At 41.0% G+C, this 17,952-nt stretch overlaps 1 protein-coding gene across 3 annotated transcripts; it reads left to right on the plus strand.

The window, feature by feature from the left end:
- The first annotated feature begins 1,858 nt into the window (after nt 1-1,858).
- Nucleotides 1,859-12,096, plus strand: LOC100706277 (cilia- and flagella-associated protein 251). 3 transcript variants are annotated; one of them, XM_005465296.4, is made up of 16 exons: nt 1,859-1,999; nt 2,769-2,827; nt 3,067-3,084; nt 3,258-3,290; nt 3,396-3,431; nt 3,514-3,543; nt 3,632-3,661; nt 3,800-3,841; nt 4,901-4,930; nt 5,037-5,078; nt 5,172-5,204; nt 5,383-5,403; nt 7,745-8,524; nt 8,876-8,932; nt 9,072-9,121; nt 11,687-12,096. In XM_005465296.4, the coding sequence occupies exons 1-15, from the start codon at nt 1,989-1,991 to the stop codon at nt 9,080-9,082; spliced, it is 1,233 nt and encodes a 410-aa protein (XP_005465353.1). In that variant the 5' UTR covers nt 1,859-1,988; the 3' UTR covers nt 9,083-9,121; nt 11,687-12,096. The 3 variants fall into 3 exon arrangements, with proteins under 3 accessions (XP_005465353.1, XP_013122737.1, XP_019206604.1); XM_013267283.3 differs by lacking the exons at nt 4,901-4,930; nt 5,037-5,078; XM_019351059.2 differs by lacking the exons at nt 4,901-4,930; nt 5,037-5,078 and having other exon boundaries at nt 3,800-3,814.
- The last annotated feature ends 5,856 nt before the right edge of the window (nt 12,097-17,952 follow it).

The raw sequence follows: 17,952 nt of genomic DNA on the forward strand, positions 1-17,952 counted from the left end.
TTCTTCCTTCCTAATTATGTCCCTTCATCTTTTTTCTTACCATATTAATTATGCCTTCCTCTGTCTTTTCCCCACTCTTTTATTGGGACTCATCCAGCACTTCTTAATAGCTAATGCTAGCAACAGCTGCCTCTTGTGATGGCAGGGGCTTTATATTAGTTGTTGTTGGATACTACTGTTGACTGTGCAGCTGCTAACACATCTGTTAAACTGACACGTTTCTGCATCTGTTTCTAGTTTCTTTCTTTCTCTCAGCTTTTCAGCTCTTCAACCACTTCTACACTACAGTCTGTTCTACAAAGTGCACAAGCACACAGGGAAGTTAGGTAAGGGGCCAGTTGTGGTAAGAGATTTGATTGGGCAATCCATTGTCAGTATTAAGAATGAAGCCTGTACCCTGTATAATTATAAGTTAAAAAAGTAAAAAAAAAATTATATTGACCCATCGGCCCGCAAGTGCAAGCCCACCTGGCAAGTACCAGTCCAGCCCTGTCATGGACTTAGATGTAGAATAATAATACAGTAATACACTGTAGAATACAATGTATTATTAATTTGGTCAGATTTCTAGAAATGAGAGCTGCTCCATCCAAGTTGGAATGTTTCTGCTAATAAGACCCAGCTTTCACTAGAAAGTTTCTGTAAAGCTCACGTCATTTTTTTTCAGTCCTGGTGTGCTGACTGTAAACTGGTCTGGAATCTGGTGCAACTAGTTTCCAGAAGTGTGAATGGCTGGCTGCACGAATGAATTCATGACTCATGAGGATAATTTACAGTAAATAAAATTTTTTCACAGAGACCCCGCCCACCACATAGTTACTGCCAGATCTGTAGTCAGTAAATCTGACATCATGTTTGCATAATCAGCACTGCAGGTTTACTATATTTGTTCGCCCACACTGTGAGCGCCAAACCTGCTCTTTGTTTTAACAGAGTCAGCACTCTATCATGCTGCGACAGTGGTCAGAGGTCATGTTAAAGCTTACAAGGAGTGTCTCAAAGTCAAATAAGTTCATTCTTTCACTTCTTTTCAACACTGGAACTCAGAACTCATTGTAACCATTTAAAATTATAAAACAACTTTTGGATAGAGGGAGAGCAGATCATCTAACAATTAAAAGGTTGGTAGTTTGATCTTCAGCTACTCCAATATGAATATTGAAGGGGAACTACTGAACTCTGAGTGTGAGTGTGTGTGAATGTAAAATACCTTGTTTAGACACATACTATACAAGTACCAGTCCAGCCAAAAAAATAGTTCTATACAGATTCATAAAAAATCTAAAAACAAAAGATCAACAATACAGAAGTGAACAGGAAAAGAAGATGCTCTTTGTTTATATGGTCCAACCGGTTCATGTCTGAAGACATCTTCATTCCAGACATTTCCTGGTGGAAAAGTTAGACGTGGTTACGATGCTTTGTCTCAGCTTTACGTTTCAAACGTTGGTGCTGTGATAACAATCAGCTCAGAGTAATTTAATGCTGATCACACGAAAGCACGAGGAGCTGAAGGTGAATTTAGAAAACACGAAAAAACATTCTGCAAGGAGAAACGAGTTAAAGTCTTCATTAACTGGAGTTCAGTTTAATGATGAACAAAGTCATGGGAGTCGGGACCTGCTGATGTGAGAGGGCAAGGGTCATTTAAAGGAAGCAGCAGCTCTGAGACCGCCACTTTGGTTTCATTATAAACAATAAGTGAATGGTGTTCTGTTCTAACCCTGCATCTTTTTGCGTTTCATGCTGATTCACCACAGGGTCTGGAATAATCTGGATTTAATTCTGTGCTCTGAATGTAAACAGGGCACTTTTAAAGAAGCTCAAAGTGAGTCTGTGCAGATGCCCAGGTGATCGGAGGAGGGAGAGGAGGAGGAGGAGGAGGAGGAAGAGGAGGAGTATAAAAAGCTGCTGCTCTCTTTCAGTCGAGTTTAAATACACTGAAGTTTCACCTGATCAGAGCTTCCATCGACCTGCGGATTACCGATATGCTGCAGCGGTGAGTTCATTCTTTAGCTACAAATGAGCCTGTTGGGTCAAGACTGTCTTTAAACTTTGAACCGCTTTAAATGGTTTCACAAAGCTCAAGAGGCATCCCTGGTCTCTGCCTGGAGAAAATCATGAAGCCGATGACTTTCAGAGTTTTTCAAGAGGTCCTTTTCAACCTTTGATCTGTTTCATGTTGTACAGTAACACACAGAGGTGAAATAATTTCAAAGTAAACTACAGCGTGAAGTCTGGCTCTGTGTGGTGCTGCTGTCTGAGTTCAGGCCGTGTTCGGGTTGTTTGCTGGCTGAATAAATCCTGTTTCCTCTCACTGACAGTCAGCACTGATCCTTAAAGCTTCTCTGCGCTGGCTTGCTATATGTTGGTAAAGAATAGACGCTTTGTGTGTTTCTGAGGAGGAGACACAAAGGAGCCCAGTCATTTAACCTGAGATTGATCACCTCGCATTCATCACTTCATGTTCTTTAGTTTCTTTCCTGCAGTTGTGTTGAGAGGGAAGTCCTAAAATCATTGCTTTTGATTAGGTTTCCTGATAAATCTGTCCCTGTTCTTATGTTCAGATTTACAGTTAGCTTTAAATTTCCATTTAGACTATTAGCAAAAACATCGAAAACATGTCAAAACCACAGCAACTGATTCATCGAAAAGCTTTTGTTCTTCATGTTTTTACCAAGATAGACAAATTATGCAAACAGGCTGCAGTCAAATCACGTGATCACTTTGCATTGAAAATTGTGTGTGTGTGTGTGTGTGTGTTGCAGGTCAACTGTGTTGCTGCTCTTTGTGCTCGTTGCTGTTTCACTTGCAGCTCCAGTCCAGAGTAAGCCATGACATCATTATCATTATTCAATCAGGTTTATCAGTCTGTATTTTTATATGAACTTATAATTATTTAACAATTCAAGTGTTTTTACAGATTTATTTTACAGATTGTATTAACTGCAGTGACCTAATTAAGGGTCATTGGTATTAAAAGCTTGTAATCATCAGTTATGATGATATGATATGAAACATGAGGTCAATGTGTCTGATGTCATCTTTCATTTCTTTTTCTTCCAGAGAGAAACTCAGAAGATGGTAAATATAAGGTCACTTGCATCAGTTAAAGATTTGATCTTTGATCCTGCCGTTTCAAAAACAATTCCATTCAGAGTGCTCAATCAGGGTGCAGCACTGCTGTACAGAGCAGTGAGCACCCCCTACAGACCTCAGATGTCATTATATGAAAGTGTGTTTTTTTTCTGTTCCAGAGAGAATTGTGCATCTGTTGAAGCACCTGAATGGTAGTGCACACACACACACAGACACACACAGACACAGACACACACACACACACACACACACACACACACACACACTATTGTTTATTCTGTTGCTTTTGTTTTTAGGTGGCAGGACAAGTGAACCTGTGACAACAGAGCCAGGTAACAATGCAACACACACTTCACAATTTTTACTAGTCACACACACACACACCAGCACATAATTCTTTTTTTGTTTCCACAGATGTTCATGAAAGTGAAGAACAAACTGAAGGTAACTTTTCTACTGATCTTTCTGCTTACCTGTCTCCTTACCCATCTGTGTGCTCACCTGTCTCTCTCTCTCTCTCTCTGTGCTTCAGCTCCTTCAGTCGATGCCACTGAGTCACCAGGTCAGTGGAGCCTGGAGTGTAATTTTTTTTAAAATTTTTAATTTAAAATAAATCTAATGCAGATTACAGCTGTGATTCAGTTCATCGTTGCATCGCTTAATCCAAACTCTACCATGTTTTTTCTGTAAACTGATTCAGACGTCAGCGATGAAGGTGATGCCATGACTGACAGCGATGAAGGTGAGATGAAGGTTTTAGGAGCTGGTCTACTGTTTTATGTCCAGACACAGAAGGAGGAATGAGCATCTGCACATCTGGTCAGACACAAACGCAGCTGACTGATCCTCTGGCTCAGCGCAGAGCTATGACAGAGTCTAGCTTTATATGCCCAATCCAGGACATCACAGCAGGGTATAAGATACCAGCAGGCAGGGCATAAATAGAGCACCATAACGAAGTAGCTGACATAGTATACAGAAACATCTGTGCTGAGTATGGCTTCGAAGTCCCGAGGTCAAAATGCAACACCGGGGTGGGTCTTCCAGGTACAGACAGACAAACTGGTGATAGCTAACCAACCATAGTAACAGTGTTCTCCACTGTTACTATGGAAAATGAAGAGGAAAAAGAGGAAATGCAGAGGAAAATGGCAGTAATCAGATGTAGCTATACGAAATAAAAGCAACATCAGGAAGAAGGAACACAAAAAGTTGGGCTGAACTCGAGAAGATGTGAAGGGTGAAGGTAACAGTGGTCTCAGTGGTAATCGGAGCACTCTGTACAGTGACATCCAAGCTAGGCAAGTGGCTCCAGGAGATCCCAGGAACAACATCCGAGATCTCTGTCCAGAAGAGCGCAAACCTAGGAACAGCAACGATACTGTGCAGGACCCTCAAGCTCCCAGGCCTCTGGTAGAGGACCCAAGCTTGAAAGGCTAGACCTCCTGCTGGGACGAAAGGGAATTTCTTTTTTTTATGTCTAACCTGAGATTGTTTAACTCATTAATTACTGTGTGTGTGTTCACCTATCTGTCTATGGGACTGCTGTAGCAGGAGGTAGAGCAGGTCATCTACTAATGGGAAGGTCAGTGACTTGATCCCTGACTGCTCCAGTCTGTATGCAAATATCCTTGGCCAAGATACTAACCCCAAGTTTCTCTCCATTCGCACCATGAATGTGTGTGAATGTTCGATACAAAGCACGTAAGCATAAGCATGTTTATGTGAAGTGAAGAGTAGAAAGGCTCTGTATAAGAAGACTATATAAGAATCAGTCCATTTAACATTCTGTGTGTTTCAGCTCCTTCAGTTGATGCCACTGAGCCACCAGGTCAGTGAGTGTAATAAAGCTGATTTTAACTTAAAATCCACTTTGAAGTCTGAATTAATCAAATAATTACCCAGATTTTGTTCTCACTCTGTTTCTTTCATGTAAGGTGGTTCAGATGAAGCTGATGTTACAGCTGACAGCGATGAAGGTAAGCGGAGACAGTCTGTTGTTTCATGCTGAGACACAAATGACAAAAAACACACACAAAGCATCACTCAAGTTTTATTTATATCTTTCTCAGGTGACATTAAAGATTCTCCTGAAGAAACTGAAGGTAATTTTTTCACCTCGCTGTCCAGCTGACTACAACCCAGTAAAACATGGAAATCTCATCATATTTTTTGGTGGGTTTGGCTTAAGCGTGCAGGAAGGAGCTAGTTTTGAAATGTTGCTTAAAATGTTGCTTAAAGAATCTACATTGTATACATCTTTACACGTGTTTATCTCCGTAGATGCTGCAGAACAGCCAAAAGGTAAATATTTTCCTGTCTTTAGTTTTCTTAAACGTTCTTAAACTTGATGGACTGAGACTGAGAGCAAGCAAGCTGAGAGATGAAGGTAGAATGAGGAAGTAAAATTTTCTAAAAACATACAAGGAAAAACATTTTTACCTTTGTTTCAGATCCTTCAGAGGAGACTGAAACACAAGGTTAGGGCGTGGTTTTGTTTTTAAAAATCGCACACTGGAGGAAAAATGAGGAACAAATAGAAAATCTATGTGATAGACACTAAAGTGTTAAAAGGATGATAACAGTCAGCAGTAAAGACTGTTCCTCCTAAAAGCAGGAAATGCTTCACACATCTCTGTTTAACCTCCTTTAACTCTTTGTGTTGTTTAATTTCAAACTGTTCTGGCGTAACTACTGTATTATAATTGTATATGCTACTATTTTTGACTTGTGTAAGATATTTTAACAGAAAAGTAGTCTATAATCATAAGAAACGCTACACCAAACTACTCCTCTCTTCATTAATTTTGCTGTGAAAGCACTTAGACATAGAAACGAAAGTTTGTAAGAATGGATGTGAATGGGTGAATGAGGTGTGTTGACATTGTTGGGAAGGTTACTTTTAAAATATATTCCACTACAGATTACAGGATACATGGCCCAAAATGTAGTTTGTAACATATTCCATTAAGATACTCAATGTGAGTAAAGTATTCTCAACATTTTGGATTACTTGATATATTGTCATGCTTTTTACAACTACATGAATGCACTATTGCTGTGTGATTTATTACTATTACTAAAGGCTACTTGCCACCCAGCTAACATTGTTGCCATTAGCTGAGGTTAATTCATAGACTGCAGACTGTTAGGCTTGATGGATAGCATTAACAGCCTGGTAGCTGCAAGTAATGTGCAGTTCTGAAAGCAATATCAACTAGATTTTTAAATCCTAATATAAAATGAGTAACAGTAGGGTGGACATTAGGTAAGGCTGCACTTTTTGCAGCGATCTCGTATAGAAAAAAAAAATTTCTGTATCAGTAATATGTTTTCTTTCTGTCTGCTTTCAGTACTGCACATGATTATTTACAGCTAGCAGGTTGTAATGCAGCCTTCAGTAATAGTAATAAATCACACAGCAATAGCACATCAAAGATACTGAAGTGGCACATAACCTGGATAGCTGCCACAACTGCAAGGTAGTTGCAGTAGGCTAACATTAGTTTTTAAAAAAAAAACTAACTCCCAGACGTTTCTTTAGGGTGGAGTCTTTTGACGCTGAGAGCGGCTTGGTTGCTGGCAAACAGAGTTTGCATTGAACGCTCAGATTTCGCCCATCCCTTTCTTCTTTAAATGTGAAGTGGTGTCGGAATTTCCACGTAAGAAATGCATTCCTGCCCATGCACTGCTGGCTCCAGGTCCACTGTGCAATTGACGCCACCAACATTAACAGGACGCTTACATTAAAGCCTTTTATTGTGTGGAATTACCAAAATTAGAGAGGGGATAGCCTAACATATGAAACAGGTAATGACCGCCGTGTAATCCATTTATTTCAACAAAGTAACTGTGTTCAAATTTCACCTATTTAAGCAGTAACTGTAATGGAAAACAGTTACTCATATTTTGTATTTTAAAAACGTAAACCTGGTACCTGGATTCCGTTACTCCCCAACAATATGTGTTGACTAAAGCACTTTGAGTGTTCTAGTAAAGTGCTGTATAAGAACCGCACTTTTTACCATTTAACAAACTTGTGGATGAGTAGTGCATATGTAACTGCTGGAAAGTTGTTAACAAGTAAAATTCTGAAGGGGTCCTGGTCTTTGCCGACTATGTCATAGATATCTAAGCCACAGAAATGTGCAAGTCAAGGTTCACTTTATTTCTAAGCCAAATGGCAGTCTTGTCAATTTTAGAAAGTCAGCAATAAAAAGATCAGCTAATTTATTAATATGATGATTATTAATATGAGTATATCTGAGCAATTAACAACTCAGAGCTGGCACACATTACCTGGTGGAATGATCATCTGTTGAGCTGAGTTGGTGTTGACACACATTAAAGAGTGAGAATCAGTGACCTCAGTAAAGAGAAAGGTCTGTCAATCATTAAGAAATGAGCGAGTGTAGCGTGATACAAAAGCAGTTCAGCATGTGTCCTCCTTCCAACTTTGGGTGACGTCCTCAGGAAGTTTGTTAAACGACACACACACACACAACGAGTGTTACAGCTCTTATTGAAGCAGAATCCATGATTCATAACAAAGTTGTTTTTACTTTCAGTGTACAAGCACAGTTGTAGGACAGTGAGCTGATTCCTCATGGTTATCACAGACATAATGATTATCTGCAATCCACAGAGACTGAAGAGCCTGCGCCCGAAAACAGCACCGACACCAGCACCGACACCAGCACAGAGTCTGAGCCAGCACCTAATGGTGACAAAGATGATGATGAGGAGGCATTGAGTGATGAAGAGCAGGAAGTGAAGGAGAAGGGAGATGAAATGAGTGAAAAAGATATCAGTAAGGAGGAGGAGGGGGAGGTGGTGCCTATCATAGAAGAGGAGAGCAAAGAGGAAAGTGTAACTCCAGCTGAAGAAGACAGCAAGATGAACGACAGTGAGACTGAAGACATGGTGGAGGTAGAGGAGAAGGAGAAAGAGGGTGAGGAGGAAGAGACAGAAGAGGAAAATGAGGAGGAGTTCAAAGAAGTGGAGGAGGAGAAGGAGGAAAAAGAGAACGATAATCAGGATGAACTAGGGGAGGATAACCAGGATGAGCTAGAGGCGGAGAAAGAGGAGGAGGATGAGCTAGAGGAGGATAAGGAGGAGGAAGAGCCAGAGGAGGAGGAGCTAGAGAAGGAAAATGAAGAGAAAGAGGAGGAGCTAGATGGGGATAAAGAGGAGGAAGAGGCAGAAGAGGAGAAGAAGGGAGAGTTAGAGAAGGAAAATGAAGAGAAAGAGGAAGATATGGATGAGAAGGAGGAGCAGCAGGAGGAACTGGAGGAAGAAAATGAGGAGGCGCAAGAGATAAAGGAGGAGGAAGAGGAGGAGGTGGAGGATGATTTCCAGGATGATTCTGAAAATACAGATACTGAAGAACCTGATGAAATTGATGATGGTCTGGACTCCACTGAAGGTAAAAAATGGTGAACTGGTGTTGTTTATCTCACAGATTCATGTGGTCCCAAACAGCAATCGGAAAATCCAGAATGAAAAATCAGAGGCTGACATGGAAAACACTCGTGAAGAGTTCAAAGACTTAAAACTTAAAAAAACTTAAAGAATTCAAAGTCATTAATAGACAAAGATTTAAGATGCTAATGACTGAAAACATTCACACAGATATCAGATGAGTTTCATTTGAAAATCTCAACTGGGATTAGAGGAAGCAGACAATAAGGCTAAGAGTTCAGATGAAGGGAGCCACAGCAAAACCAGACTTTGCGTCACTGCAGCTTCAGGTTCTTAATTCTTATGCTTGTTACAGCAACACCTGCTGGCGAACTGGACCAGTCAGATGACGCCACCCCCGCCACCACACAGGGTAAATTTCATATCACATCCGCAGCCAAACACATTTCAGACCGAGTCAAATCTACTTCTTCTCTGAGCAGCACGAAGTGGAAACATGTAGTGTTTTACAGCTTGTTGAAGTAAAAATGAAAATCTGTGTTTTCTTGTAGCTACCAGTTAGATTCTTCGCCTCTGAGCTGTGGGAGCTCAGCAACTGCAGGTACCATACCACATTGTTTTTCCTGATGGAGACTAACCTCTTAACCATAATCACAGATTACAGGAAAACACAGTCTTAGTTTTCATGGGACCTATTTAAGTTCTCCAAAGCCCAAAGTATCCTTTTTCTATAAAATTTAGGAGTAGATCCTGAAAATGTTCACGCTAAAGGAACCATCGATTAACAAACCAGATGGTGACATATCTTGAGAGAAATAAGTGCATTTTCAACAATAATGTGTCATTTTTTTCATGTAGTCAATCTAAAGTTATTAAATGCTTATTAGAATCTAAGTGTAGGAAAAAGGAACAGTAATTCTTATGCTAAACAATCAAATTTAACTTTCTTTGGCTCCAAAAATAATGTGTACAGATTAGAAAAAACTTTACTTTTCTACTGAGTAAAGACCTCTGTCTCTTTTTTCCACCAATTCAAGGAGCATTTTTAGATCACAGTGTTGTGCATTTTGTTTTCATGAAAGTGGGACTGTTTGCAGCTTCTACAGATGTGATGTTTGCTTTGAGAGTGTTGATGGAGAGAACTATAGAGGAGGTTGGGGTTCGCTGTGTCTTTGTGGATCACCAGCTGCTGAGAGAGTAGCTGTGGTACTAAGATAAGATAAGATAAGATATACCTTTATTAATCCCACAAGGGGAAATTTCATGTTAAGGCTGCCGACCTATTGCACGCAATGGCGGCGCCATCTTACCCTCCGACCATACATACATTACACAAAAACATCACATGGGGAAGACAGGTCAGAGAGGTATAACAATGGAAAATGCACCACATGAGGAAAGATAAGGAGAAAAAAATAACTCCCCACAGACTGAGCTCCAACAGGGAGATCAGTTTGAGAACAGAAAAAAAACACCTCTGCACATAGCACATGAAAAAACTCTTAATACACCAAAGAAACACATGACAAGCAACAGGGATGGGTAAAGGGTGAGAGACAGCCGATGTAGACAGTGCATCCGGGCCTGCAGCATAAGCGCTGGTCTCCTTGATCCACCATCAGCATCGGAGGGGAATAAGCGTCGAAGGCGTTTGGAGGGGGAGGGGGGATGAGTGTACATCTGCATGTGTATATATGTCTGTATGTGTGTGTATGTGTCCAGAGTTCAGCTGAGACAGTGTCCTTCGGCCTGCCAGGCTAAGTAAACAGTCTTCCAGCCAACCCAGGTGGCCTTGCATAAAATGGGAAGAACAGTCTAAACACAGTCGTTATCAGGGTGTTGTTGTTCAGCTCCAGCCTTGAGACCGCAGCTGGCGCCGAAAGGGTATCCGCATGAAGTGATGGTGGTTTTTACTTTAGTGCGAACAACTCATATGAATTTCAAAGTTGCTCTAACAGTCCAACACTGGTCTCTCAATCTCCCGTTGGAGAGCCGTGAGCTTCTCCATGATGTTATCAAACTTGCGCTCCGTGATGTTGTCATTCTTGTGCTCAAAGAGCCCATTCTGAGAACTCACGACCACAGTGAGCTTCTCCAAGATGTAATCCAGTTTGCACTCAGAGATCTTATTCTGAGTATTCACGGCAGCCGTAAGCTTCTCCAAGATCTTATCCATGCTGCACTCAATGAGCCCATTTTGAGAAACTCACGCCTCGTCCCATCGTTTCAGTCCCAGCGGGCAGCCTTGTGGGGGTTTGAACAGCCGGTTCCGCTTTCTTAATTCTTCGATAAGCCAGGGCCAAGCCAGCTCCGATCAGCAAGAACCCTGTTATCATGGTTCCGAATAGGTAGATATCTTCAGCACTCAGGCTCACCCGAGCCCAGACTTCTCGTTGAGAAAAGGGTGTCAATTGCATTTAGGGACCAGTTGATCAAATCCATAATTCCTCTTTTAGGTTTTAGAAAACAGACTGTGAGAGAGTGTTCCAGGGAAAAGTAATACAAAAAACATGAGACTAGACAAGGACATAAGAGGCTAAGCAGGGAAGCTAAGGGAGAGGAGGAGGAGGAGAGGAGAAAAATGCGACAGCCTTCGTCAAGAGCAAGAGAGCATGAAGAAATATGTGTAGGTGGTGGTGCAGGACATTTATGAGGACAGAGAATGACAGGTGAATATCTGGGCTTAATGATCCAAAGAGAGGTGAAGAAGAGAGTGCAGGTATGGTGGAGACAAGCATCAGGGGTGATTTGTGACAGAGCATACCAGCAGCAATGAAAGGGAAGGTTTAGAAGATAGTAGTGAGACGTGCTGTGATAGATGGTTTGGAGTTAAAGATATTAAGATGAGCACGATGGACTAGAAATCAGTGAGAGAGTGGCTATATCAGATAAAGGATGATGAAGATGGAGCTACAGAAGGAAAAGAGGAAGACCTCAGAGGAGGTTCGTGGGTTTGGAAAATTGGGAGGGCTGATGTGACAGAGGAGGATACAGGGATAGGAGGAGAATGAGCAGCTGATAAAGAAGGAAAAAGGGAGTGGAGTGGCTGCAGGCCATAAATAATAATTGTTACTGTGGAGAGTCCATCTCAGATAGACTTGAATCAGTCACTGAGCAGTGAAGCAGTATGAAGTGAACCAAGCTTTTCTGTGCTGTTTCCTGACAGAGCCAAGCCCACAGCCTCCACAGTGGAATCCAGCTGCCATGACTACAAGAAGCTAAACTGCATGAATTTCAACATTCAGCCAACTGTTTCCTCTCCCCGTTTTCTAGCAGTGTCTGTTTTAACTTCTGGCTTCTTTGGTTTTCTCAGATTAAAAAAAGAAAAGAAATGTTTTTCACCTGCTGACTGTCTGCCTTTCTGCCATGTGTCCTTTAACCTGTCTCTCTTTCCGGCTTCTTGTCTGCAGAAATATTAAATCAGCTGCTGAGCTCAGATCTGTTTTGTGTGCCTGATTTCACACATTAACATGTACATAAGTCCCTCCTTAATTTACAGAGAATGTTTTTAAGGACGTGAGAAACCAGTCAGTGGTGTATACAGAGGAACTGCTAATAAATTTTGAATTGTCGAAACCTCATCGACTCTTTCTTCCAAAAGTCAGCATGCTTCTCTGAACCAGTAATGACTTGATTTCAGTCACACATTTTTATCATAAAATGTGATGTTATTGTTCAGAAGCTGTAGCAGAACTGAGATCAGGAAGGACCAACAAGTGTATGCTTTATTCATTATTTAGAAAAATAGCTCATGACTGGTGGCTCATGTGGTAGAGCAGGGTGTCCACCAGTCAGAAGGTTGGAGGATTGATCCCTGTCTCCTCTAGTCATAAGCCATGGGAACCATCAGTAAGGTCTTAGCTTAACTGTTGTTGAATCTTCTACACAGAAACAGTTTGAAGTCACCTTTACTGACTTATAAGGAATTTCCTGTGGCTGGGAATGAGCAGTCAGACAGGATTCCTGATGTTCATCATTTCCAGTTAGCTGCATGGCCACATTCCTCAGGCTGTTCTCTGCAGCACCTCAACACTGTTCACACCCTCTACTATACCTTTATATGTTGCTGTTATAGCCCTAAAGTATAATGACTGGTGATATGTGGCACAAAGCCGTATAAGTAAATAAAGCAGACTAAGCACGCTCAGTGCTGCTGAGGTGATTGCTGCACATTAGAACTGTGAGATTTTAAAATGTATTCATAGAAACAATAAAGCTTCCTGTGCCACAGCCTAACCCATAGCCTGCTCCTAAAAGTTTCAATTCTTTTTCTCTCAGCTGCAGACTCGCTGCTGTTTATTGTTTGAGAATAAAAATTAAATCTTAAAATAGAATTCAAACTTAGTACAGATTTGATATGAGGTCAGCAGGTGCAGTGTAGATGTCCTATTTTAGTATCAGCTGTTAATGCGTATTTCTATAAGCATTAACAGCTGATACTAAAACAGGACATATAAAACTGTTGTAAAATTGTTTGCTGCCAGTAGAAAAAAAAATCAAAGAACAAATTTGTATTGATCTCTAATTTGATAGCATAAGTTACCATGGCGATACACCCAGGTAAGAATGGACCACCTTCACAGCACAGAGAATCCAGGGTTAAACCTGAAGTTAGCTGGATAAGATGGAGCCCTTCTTTGTAGTGCAAGCCTCTGACGGTGCCAGCCCCATCCCTTCTTGTAAACATAAAGGTTAAACCCTGGGTTCACTTAATGAGTTGATAACAAGCTTCATGTGACCGTTCATCTCAATCGCTGATGTTAGGCTAAATCTAGAAAACAGAAAGAGACTTTGGCTATGTGGGACCTCGTAGTATGGGAGCTTGCTCACTTCCATCTGTTTCACCTTGTATCATAATAATAATGGATTGGATTTATATAGCACTTTTCAAGGCACCCAAAGCGCTTTACAATGCCATTATTCATTCATGCTCACATTCATACACTGGTGGGGCAAGCTACGGTTGTAGCCACAGCTGCCCTGGGGCAGACTGACAGAGGCGAGGCCGCCATATCGTGCCATCAGCCCCTCTGGCCAACACCAGTAGGCGGTAGGATAAAGTGTCTTGCCCAAGGACAGAAAGGCCTGGGATCGAACCGGCGACCTTCCGGTTACAGGTGCGCTTCCCAAGCCCCTGAGCCATGGTCGCCCCAGCGATGCTTTGGTTTCACCTCTTTCCGAAGCTGTGTTTTGTCTGTCTCACCTGAGACAGACAAGACATAGCTCTGTAGTCTCTGTTTATTTATTTCCTATTTGCAGCAGTGAGGCCTGTGGATACTGACATTTTAAGATAGCCAGGGCAGGTGTGTGCGAGGTGGAAAAGTCAGGTTTCCTAGGGCCACGGTTACTGGTGTGGAACACTGATTCCTGAGATGAAGTTTCTTTGTGATGATGAATGAAAGGTGACCTGCAGGTCCTAAGAGGAGTCACACATACCAAAGAAGAAGAGAGAGGTAGGGGGGCACTTCCTGCCAGATAAAGGGTGTTTGTTTCAACCTGTGATTGGTTAATGGGGTCAGGTCTGAGGCCAACAGCAGGGGGCAATTCAATAGATCCTGTCACGCCTATGTGTGTGTGTGTGTGTGTGTGTGTGTGTGTGTGTGTTTTCAGTGTTCACACTGATGATAAGTAGGTATGATGAAGATCAGTTTGACCTGCATGGTTCAGTGCGTAACAGTGCATCGTTGTTGGTCACAGATGGAAACTTTGGCTGTGAAGTTTCTGCGGTCTCACCGGCTTCCTGTTGCTCGATGGTCCCACAGCTCTTAGTTTCAGTCAGACATCAGGATCAAAGGTGCAGGTGAGCTCCAGTCATTCAGAACCAAGCTGGACCTAGACTATAGCTTAAAGTGCCCCTAATTCCTCTTCTGGACCTGATCCCAGAGTCCAGCCCAGCTCCAGGTTGGTTCTAGTTTCAGGATGTCCTACAGCAGATGGATTCAAACTCTTGTTCTGCCCTGATTCCCACAGACAACAGGAAGCTCACTTCAAAATAAAAGTACAGAAGGTCAGTGGGTTCTGTCACATTGAATCAGACTCAGAAGATAAACTACAGCTTAAGCTCTGTCATGTTGCTGTACCTATGCTATACCTGTTCCGATGTGACATTTAACCCCTGCTTCTGCATCCATCAGACCGAGGAGTCGGCCACTTTGACAGGCTTCACAGTTCAGAATTAAAACAAAGGTGGAGGGAAAGTTTCGTTTCATCTCCGACTAGGTGTAACAAGGGTCCTCTCACTTTAAATCAGTTCAGTCAGTTCAGTCCACAACCTTTAAATACCTGCCTGTACACACTAGCTTTTCTTTAACGTCCTCTCAGTGTTGTCCTTTTTCCTTCTTCATTATTTTGCTTTAATTTATTTTTTTTTAACTCTATGCATATTTCTGTGGAACACATTGTCACTGTGATTTGGAAATAAACTTCGTGTGTGTGTGTGTGTGTGTGTGTGTGTGTGTGTGTGTGTGAGAGAGAGACAACGAGAAAACACACAGTAACAGAGCAGTTGCATTTCCTGCTTATTTTTGTTGTTGTTGTTTTATCAGAAACTCTCAGGACCACACAATAATTCCTTGTTCCTTAATAACATTATAAGTTATAGTTATAATAAACTCTGTCTCCTAGTTAAAGTTGGGTTTGAAAAATTGATTTCCCTGATTCAAATTGATTTTAGTTTGAATAATGTGATATTGATTCGTTAAAGTCTGAATCCATTTTTAAATATAGATATATTTTGCCAGAAACACAGGTTAATCTCAGGTTAAAGCTCACAAAACAACAACCGTCAAACAGCTAAAACAGATAATTCCGTCTTACTTTGGCATTCTTGCTTCCACCATCACACATCCTGCACAGCTCTTTCTGTACTTAACTGTTAAATCTCAGTTTTCTGCATTATTAGCTTGCTTGTTACGCACCAGTCTACCGTTGTGTACAGTACTGTTGGCCTCTGTTTTTTTGTTTGTTTGTTTTTTCAAAAATGATCTGCTGTTCAATACTGAAGAAATTTAAACTTTTACAAATCATGCAAAATTGCAAAATGCTTACTATGTCTCTAATAAAACCTCTTTAACTTTGCCCGGCTTCATTTCAGCAGCATCAGGTAATGTTCGTATGCTGATTCATAGTTTTCTTCCCTTTTTGTTCTACTTTTAAGATGGTTATAAAAAGCCAGGCCAGGAAAATGTCCTTCATGTTTTTCTGTTTTTTATCCTCAGTTTCACAAAGCCATCTGCTGTGACGCTCACACCTCCTATGAAGTCTCACAAATGTCAGCTTTGTTTTTATGCATAGATACAAAAATATGTATATGTACTAATAAATTATCCTAATTATAATATTTCTGACTGTCTGAGTCAAAATTGAATTGAATTGAAGTGAACTGATCATATGAAATTTAGGGATCCAATAGAACCCTAGTCCTAATATGTTCTAATTTGTTCTAGTGTGTTCTAGTGAGTATTGCTTGTGTTGAGCTTGTATCAGTTTAAAGCTGCTTAATGTCACTGCAGACAGGAGAAAAAGCTTTTAAGAACTTGTGAAGACTTTAATGTTGGTGAATTTCCTAAAACAATAACATGAATATGTATTAATCTGCTCTGAATTAGTCTGGATAAGGCTGCTTTTATTAAATTTAGCTGTACATATTTGGGTGCACAGAGCAGAGGTCAGGGTTCATGTCCCAAATATTGGTGATTTAAATACTGATAAATTTGATTTTATATTAATACTACTATTAATATTAATAGTAGTCACAATAGTAATAATATTATTTTTCATAGAAACCCCTGTCATAGTCCAATGCCTATGCAGGTGTACCCCACCTTTCACCCTATCACAGCTGGGACAGGTACCATCCACCATGACCCTAGAATCCAAAAAATGGATGAACCTTTAAAAACTTTGATACACTGAAGCAAGATATCCCAAAATCGAACATTTAAATAAAAATTTTGCAGAGTATTAAACAACTAGATCCTCTGTGGATCAATTTAACTTTTCCCACTGTTTTATCATAACTATATTTATCTTTATTCCCTGAATTTGGGCTGACAGAGTGTGGACCCAGTCAGAGAAACTGAGGCAAGACCTGATGTGAGAGGACTGCCGGTGACGTCTACCAAATATCTTCATTGTGCAGACCCAGTTGTTCCATGTTTCAGTGGGAAAATGTTAGAAGAGCTGCAGATGTCCTGCTGCTTTTATTCAGAATTGTAGTTTTCAGGCTCGACAAATCACTTGTCCACAAGGTGGGAGCAGTTTACACTGTGACAGCTTTATGTCACTTCAGGATAAGGCAATGTGATGTCTGTTTCCTGCAACATTTTTGGAATGAGCCTTGTTTGTACTGTCTTGCTGTGTTCATGCACACAAAAAATAAATGAATGGAGTCAGTTTCACAGGAGGAGGAGGAGGAGAAGGTCACAGATGTAGTACGGAGGAATGTTGGCAGCTTTTCTCTGCAGCTCTGTTTCGCTTCAATAAAGCCTCCTTTCTATACATCCTCTGAGCCTGAACACAGAAAGAGACTTCAAGCTGTGAAGATGAAAAAACAAACTGCTCTCTTTCTTAATGAAAGTCAATCTCCAGCATTTCAGATAGAAATCCATCCAATTCTTATCTCTCAGCAGGTTATTCACATTATGACTATCAGATCCCATCAGGACCAGTAACATCTTGTAAGTTAGTGACTCAGAGTCCAGTTTGGAAAACATGTTGTTTGAAGTTCTCGGCTCTATAGCTCTACAACTGAACAATTGGTCTTCAAAACCTTAAATGTATTTCTTTCTTCTTCTTCTTTTTTTTTTTTTTTAAATTGAGACTCATCTCAGTCAAAAAGTAGCAGGAATGGCAGAAGCTTGAAGCTGTTCATGTATGGAAACAAGAGAAAGAAAATGAAGAGGGGGAAGAGAGAAGATGAAAAGATCAAGAACAGTAACGGGATATAGAGCAGGCATTTTAATTATATCTGTCTCCAATAATCCAAGGATTGCAAAGGTTGTGTAAAGAGTTTCTGCGGCTGTCGTGCATGAGATTCATTAAGGAAGATGGGTAACTCCTGCATCCTCCCTGCAGCAATAGGTTTTCAGTGTTTATATAGTCCACAGTTTTCACCATCCACTGTTTCCTCCGACATGCTCTGTGAGCAGGTCTGCAGAGGTCCCTTTGAGGAAGGATCAAAGCTTAGGTCAAAGCTGTGCTCTGCCCCTAGAAGGGAGCCCCTGTAGTTTTATATTTCATATAGGCTTGTTTGGATGGGAGGAACAAGACCTTATAAGACTTGCAGGAAGTTCCCCCTTTTTCTGTCTGCATGGTAGGAACTAGTAATTTTCCAGAGACCCTGTTTGTGGAGTAGCTCCTACTTCAGGGTGGGTTCTCTTCAACACAAGATTAACTGTTCAGTGGTTATAATGCACAGCAAGTGTTCTGGAC

Source organism: Oreochromis niloticus, linkage group LG22 (assembly GCF_001858045.2).
Source record: "Oreochromis niloticus isolate F11D_XX linkage group LG22, O_niloticus_UMD_NMBU, whole genome shotgun sequence".
NCBI classification, from domain to species: domain Eukaryota; kingdom Metazoa; phylum Chordata; class Actinopteri; order Cichliformes; family Cichlidae; genus Oreochromis; species Oreochromis niloticus.